The sequence below is a fragment of the Pygoscelis adeliae genome, unplaced genomic scaffold (genome assembly GCF_000699105.1).
Source record: "Pygoscelis adeliae isolate BGI_AS28 unplaced genomic scaffold, ASM69910v1 Scaffold846, whole genome shotgun sequence".
NCBI classification, from domain to species: domain Eukaryota; kingdom Metazoa; phylum Chordata; class Aves; order Sphenisciformes; family Spheniscidae; genus Pygoscelis; species Pygoscelis adeliae.
In genome coordinates, this window is record NW_008824913.1 from 9,411 (window position 1) to 16,407 (window position 6,997).

The 6,997-nt window shown below is 41.6% G+C and overlaps 1 protein-coding gene across 1 annotated transcript in view; it reads left to right on the forward strand.

Moving 5' to 3' along the window:
- LOC103917774 (ras and Rab interactor 2-like) overlaps positions 1 to 6,997 on the forward strand; it is a gene marked incomplete at its 5' end in the record, with an annotated part of 19,569 nt that overhangs the window by 9,007 nt on the left and 3,565 nt on the right. Inside the window, 3 exons of the mRNA XM_009324966.1 lie at positions 1,052 to 1,357; positions 3,448 to 3,579; positions 5,732 to 5,895. Of these exons, the coding sequence (XP_009323241.1) occupies positions 1,052 to 1,357; positions 3,448 to 3,579; positions 5,732 to 5,895 (602 nt within the window). The remainder of the gene's footprint in view (positions 1 to 1,051; positions 1,358 to 3,447; positions 3,580 to 5,731; positions 5,896 to 6,997) is intronic.

Sequence of the window (6,997 nt, forward strand, 5' to 3'; positions counted from 1 at the left end):
GCAGGAATGTCCACTGCTAGCTTGTATAAATGCGTGATCTAGCAGTGACACAATCTCTCCTCTTTCTGCTCTTGGTCCCTGTGCTCACCTAGTACATCTGCCTACTCTAGGCTCTGGTCCTGCTCCACCGTCAGAGTGTTGGTGCAATGGCCAGGCTGAAGGGTCCCCAGTTTCTTTTGTGCTTGTGGGAGTTCACTATGGTACAAATAATTGATGCGAGCTAATTATTAACGTTAGCTATGTTGCCATAGGGATGCTGAGCGGGAGAGAAAATTAGCTTATAAAGGTTTGCAGAGAAATGTTTAGCAAAGAGCTTTCTCTGTTGGTGTGGTCCATACTTTGAAAATGGAGAATGACTGTTAAAGAAAAACTTGAGTAGAACAAGAATAAAAAAAACCCCTAAGTTAGTGGTTACTGCGCCATGTGCGCGCTATTGCCAAACAAAGAACTTCAAACTTGATGACAAAGCTGTATATAAGCTTGCATGATGAAATCTGAAGCTGGACAAACACAGCTTGGTTTTCATTTATAGTTTAAAGCCCATAATCTGTCCAAGTTCATAAAGATCTTGATAAAGTTGAGCCAAGTTTTAGGAGACCGTGTTTGAGTTATAGTTTCTGATGGAAACTATGCAAAAAGGATGGGCTTTCATGCCAAAGCAGACAAAAGTTATAGTTTTGACTGTGGTTTACTTTAAGTTTGGGAGTTAAAGTCTGAGCTCAAAGTAAAATAAAACTCGGAGACTTCCGGCCAACAAAAGAAAAAGTTAACTGGAGCCGCCACAGCTTGCTTTTTTTTTCCCCCCTTTTTTTTTTGTGACAGTCTGTAGTCTGTCTTTGGGGGGGGGGTTTTGTATTTACCACATTGCCATAAATTAAAATGGAATACAGATTCTGCTCTGCCTTTTGTTTTCTTATTAACAAACATCTGGAAACTCGGGCCTCAGCAAGTAGGTTTTGCTCTACAGTGTCTCTTTTGGGAATGGTTATATATTAATATTGGCTCTGCTCTAGAGGAGGAAGTCAGCTGGACTTGTGTTTTCCCATTGCAGATGTTGTCCTGGAGAAGGCCATGCATAAGTGCATTCTGAAGCCATTGAAGAGCCACATTGAAGCAATGTTGAAAGAGTTTCATACCGCGGATGGTTCTTGGAAACAGCTAAAGGAAAACCTGCAGTTGGTGCGGCAGAGGAATCCTCAGGAACTGGGCGTGTTTGTTCCAACACCAGACTTTGTGGATGTTGAAAAGATTAAAGTCAAGTTCATGACCATGCAGAAAATGTATTCACCTGAAAAGAAAGTCATGCTGCTGCTGAGAGTTTGCAAATTGATTTACACGGTTATGGAGAATAACTCAGGTATCGTGCTTCTCATGGTTCAAGTTCACTGATATTCCAAACCTGGGGTTGTCTTTTCGTGGAGGAAATCAGACCACCTGGTTCTGCAGATATGTCTCCTTCTCCTGGAGCTCTCGTAGCATCTCCTTGCCCTTTTGAGAGGCATTCTTCCTCTCTGCTTCTTTCCTGATAATCTCTGATGCATCTGGAAGCCCATCTTACAAATTCAGTCTGAAGCAGAGTTGTGAAGCTTAAAAAAACCAGCTTTGTTCAACTGTAGGCTTTTGAAGTTGGCTGTCCTGTGAGCCTTGAATGGGATACTGGTTCTAAATGAGTATTTTTCTGGAAATTGTAATAAGAGGTAACACCCTGTATTTAGCTATAGTAATTCAATAGCGTGTAATGCAATATGATGACTACAAGGCCTCTGTGTTAATGGGTGGAGCAAAGCAGCCTCTGATCCAGTATTTTTGGCTTGCTGTGCCTCTGAATGTTCTTATTTGGACACTTCCTTTGGTGTTTTTGGAACAGAAATAACCTCTATTTCTACACTGTAGCAAGAGTCCAAAAGCGACCTTGAAACCTAGATAATTAAATGGAACTACAGATCAATAAGACCTGCTGAGTAGTTAGTGGCACAAATAAAATGCTGTGCTGGACAGCATGAATTCATAGGTGCAACTCTGTTGCCTGACGTCTTATCATACACTGCTGTCATAGGTCACGAGCTAAGGTGAAGCAATGCTGGTGGTAGTGGGAGATTTTTTTCCCTAAGCAAGTATAAGCTGCTTCAGGTGGTTGGCAGTTTTCTTTCCAAGTGAGCATTGAATGTGCAGCTAGGTCTGGTGCTGATCAAGATGCCTACTTTCTTTTGAGATTTGAGATGAACGGTGAAAGCTTGTGGCTGTTAAAGACCCCCAGGCACTTTTGCAAGATTTAGGTCTGAGCTCCTGCCCAGCTTATTATTGCTGTGCAAAATCCTGCATTTTAAAATGCATATAGGAATCTTGGCCTGAAGTGCTGTAAACTCTTTTCTCCATGCTTTGTTATCACATTGAGTAAGGTATTTCCAACATGCAGAAGAAAAAATATTGAGAGGCTGCTGCCACTTAACTGTTGCACTGAGGGGCTTGGGATAAGATGTGGCAAATGCTCCTTGGGTTGTCTTGTTTTGTCATGTGGAGTTTGTAAAACATAGCACTGAGCCAGCAGCTGTTTGAGTATCTGCTTTGTCATGTACTTTCAGCCAGATAATAGCGTAATACTTGGAGGGTAAGCCTTAGCTGGTATAACTTTAGATATCAGCCCTTCAGTCATCCGGAGTTTCACCAAAGTTTTTAAGTTGGCTCCTGCTCTTGGTGGTTTTAAATGACCATCACGCCAGTTCTGCAATGAACACAGTTTGGCCAGACCCAGAGATTCGGCCACACAGTATTTTCTAAACAGAAAGTTTAAATGCAATAAAAGTGATAGAAGCACAGACAGACTTAGGTACAGCATAGTCTCTGTGGGTTAGCTGCGTGCTGCCATTGCCAATGATGCTTCACTAGCTAGTTGGGAATGATATGAGGCTTTGCTCGCTGGTGTTTTTAACTATGCTCTGTCAAGGAAATGAGCTGAGTTTTCATGTCAAATCTAATAGGCTTTTATATTCAGGCTTCTCTGCTGGGATTCAGACTCAGAAACTGGTATTACTTTCTGGAAGGATCCAGCCACATGTTGTCCCTGCATGTATAAAGAAAATGCTTATTCATCATCTCTTAGCCAGTGATAGAAGTGCAGTGGAGGTCAGGCCAGACTGGCATGGTAGCCTTTTGTGAGTTGACCAGTTGAGCTGGTGCCAAGGTGAGCCCAGTCTTTAAATTCCCTTGCATGCCTCAAGGTGTGCACAGATTTGTGCTTGTTAGAAGCACGGGATGAAGCTGGTGTTGGTCTCCTGTCCAGCAAGTGTCAGATGATGTTTCCTTTGCTGCACATTGATAACAGGAGGCTCTAGAGTAATGCAAATGTACTGGTCAGTGAAGGCAGCAAAATAATGCTTTCCTTTCAAACACTGAAACTGGTAAAAGGGTGCGGTTTGTCTATCACTGTCTGTGTTCCCTTCAACCCAGGGAGGCTGTATGGAGCGGATGACTTCTTGCCTGTGTTGACATATGTACTAGCCCAGTGTGATATGCTGGAGCTGGATACTGAAATTGAATACATGATGGAATTGCTGGATCCATCTTTGCTGCATGGAGAAGGTAATCTATTTATTTATTTTTATTACAATTGAGTGAAGGACTAGGATAGGGGGATTATTCCTCATAGGACAGTTGCCGTTAACGTTGTTTGAGTAGAAACCCTTTCAAGGGGAGTCCTAAAGTCAGCGATGTCGGTAGTGTTAACAAGAGTATCTCGTAATTATTTCCACCTTAAAGAGAAAGCTGGTTAGCTTGCAGAGTACAGGCTTAAGTGACCTGGGAATCTACTGATGTATGCTACTTTATGAGAGAATACACTGTTTTCAACCAAGAGGGGGGAGGCATTGTGACTTAGCAAGCAAACATGTTCACTGTGCAGGTGCCAAATGTGTTTATCCTTCTGTGCCTGAAAATATCCTGAGAGTATTTATAAGGCTGTAGCATTCAGTTAAATTGAGACACACATAATGGGACTTGGGTTAGGTGCTTTGTAAAAACTTCTGGGGAAATTCTCTGCCGGGGAAGTGCTTTTGAGAATATTGCCCCCCTTAATGATCTTTGCTTCTTCCCAATATTTGCTTCTCACAAAGTATTTTTATGGGCCCTAGCAATACGTTTCCTAAGGCACTCTTGAATGACGGCTGAAGTCTGCTAGAGGCAAGGAAAGAAATCTCCCTCCTTTCTGTTTTCATGGTGGTGTTTTTAACAAAGAGGTATTCTGCAAGCCCTTGGTAGGCCCCAGAATCTGCCAGTTTATGAGGAAGTTTAAAGGTTCTTGTGACCAAGCTCAGCTGTGAGTTTAAGTATATGTATATGTTTCCCGTTCCTGCTATCTCTTAGCTTGCTGAAATTGCTGTATCCTCTTACATGCTGGTATGCATGGGAGAACTATGCTAGGATTCCTCCAATTTGGCACTAGTCTGTTCCCTGCTTTGTGTACGGAGCATCCTCTAGTGCATTGTTCAGGAATCTTAGCACGGAAAATACTTGAGATGAGAAGCTGGAGATCATTAACGTGCTTGAAAGGCAGAAACATTTACTGGACTATTAAGTCATGTTTTTAATGCAGCAAAAGAAGTCCATCCATTGGCTGGCCCTGTCTTTGGTACCAGCTGAACTATACTATGCAGGAAAAATCATTTAGTGCTTTGGGATTGTGTGGTTCAAATGTAATTTATTGTCCAATTTGTTTCATGGGTCTTACATGTGTTTTACTTATTAAACTTGTTGCAAAGCTAAAGGCCAAGAGGATGCTATCAGTAATACAGAAAATGCTACTGTGAGCATAGAATGCGTCTTTGAATGACTCCATGAATAGTCTGTGCTGCCTCTTAATTGGACACTCCCACTCAAATAGTTTACTTCAAAAAAAAAAAAAAAAAAAAAAAAAGCAAGAGAAATAAATGACAGCAAGTCTTTTGTTTCTCCTGGTTGTTGAGGTCTGTTAACTCCTGTTGAGACTCCTTTTCCTTTGTGACCTGCAGCTTCTTTTGTACATTGGCAACTCTGTCTTGGCTTTAATTTGTTCTCCACTCATGTAATAAAGGTGAGGTATGGAGGACTGTATACATTCACCTCCTGAACTACTTGGACATTATGGGGAACGCTAAAAAGGTGACAAACACAGTCCTCCTTTTAAAAACAAAAGCAAACTCTTTGGGACGCTTCCAGGGTACAAATCACAGTGTCAGTCATTGCTTTATTGCCACTAAGGGTGGTTGCTTTTAAGTTCCTGAACAGTGGTAGATTGTCTCTTACTTTGTTTAAACAGCTATGTTTATTTCATCCACACTTGAAGCTCGGGAAGAAAACAAATCACTGTTTGAAAATTGTTTAGAAGAAAACTCATGTTCCAACTTTGTAAAAACACTCGGAGTAAAGGAGTGACACCAGTCATTTAAGTAACCAGCTATCCCCAGCACTAGTGGACCCAGAGTTAGATACTATTGCACCACTTGGTAATATGGAGCACCTGCAACTACTGCATGTGTCTTAGCAGTTGAGAACACACCATCCGGTATTTTGCAGGCCAGTGAGCTGTTTTTCTTTATGTATAAATGTTTTGGCAATAGAGTACATGGACTTTTATATAAATGTGTGTGTGTGTGTATATTAAAAAAAAATGTGTTTGTACTTCCGACTGTGACCAGTCGGAACTAGCGTGGTGTTTGTGACCACTCTGAGAAGTTCTTCCCCTTGCTGTCCTTCACAGGAGGCTATTACTTGACAAGCGCTTATGGAGCACTTTCACTGATCAAGAACTTCCAGGAAGAACAAGCTGCCCGACTGCTAAGTTCAGAAGCCAGAGATACTCTCCGGCAATGGCACAAGAGGAGGACAACTAACAGGACGATACCTTCAGTTGATGATTTTCAGGTAGAGCTTAGGGCTGAAGAACAAAACAGGGGATGATTGTTTTGTTGGAAATCCTCATTTGAGAGGTATGATTCATAACGATTCCCTTGGGGCCACAAGGTAAGTGGAGTGCAGTGCTGAGGATATGGCTGGCAAATTTGCCTTGGTTTTGAAGTCTTTGCACTTTAGAGAGTTTGATTATGACGGTCTAAAGAAAACACTAAATAGCGGAACTTTCCCACCCTCCTTTTTATTTAAGTCATGTAGAGCGAGGACAAACTGAATCATATCTTAGATCCAGCTTTTTTGTATGCTTTACTGTCAAAAAGAACAAATCCAGATTTTCAGTGGTATAAATGCCACCAGTAGCTAATGGTGGCATACAGCACGGTAATAGAGAGGAGAGGTGGGAGAAAAGCTTGCCTACAGTTTTAAAGTTTAAGCAAGGAGTAGAGTTCTATACTAGGATGTCTTCACGTTTGTTTGTGTTTTTTCCCTCCCCTCCATTTCTTACTGCTCTTTCAGAGTAGGGCAGTAACTTCAGCTGAAGAATAACAAAACAGTCGGGATTACTTCATCTTTTAAAACCAGGCCTGCATGTCTTTCATATAGTATGCTGTTGATTGTTCAGATGCATCAGTTTGTGGACTGAAGCAAGGAGGACGTTGGAATGGAGAAGAAAGGATTTACTCCTTTGTGTTTGCTTGTTTACAGTTCATACCACAGCCAGAGAGGCTAATGACAACCATCAATTAGTTGTTGTAGTTAAGAGCTTGAGAAATGAAGGTGCGGGGTCATCAGGAGATCATGAAACCTTTCAGCTGAGGTTCCTTCTGCTTTATCAGTGTCCATGCAAACGACTACAGCACAACACTGAACAGGAAGGAGTTGGGAAAAGAAGCAGTCTTCCACAATTTGCCTCTTTTAGGAAGAGGAGAACTGAGTAACAAATTCCAAACTATGGCCAGTGCAAAAAGCTAGTCCATCTTACTGGGGTCCATTTTATATTCTGCTTACCTGTAGTTAGGTATCAGATTCAAGTAGCTTGAGTCTTTGTTCTTTCTAGCAAAACACTACACTGTTTCATAGGAAAATTCATCACCTGGATGACTAAATGACAGAA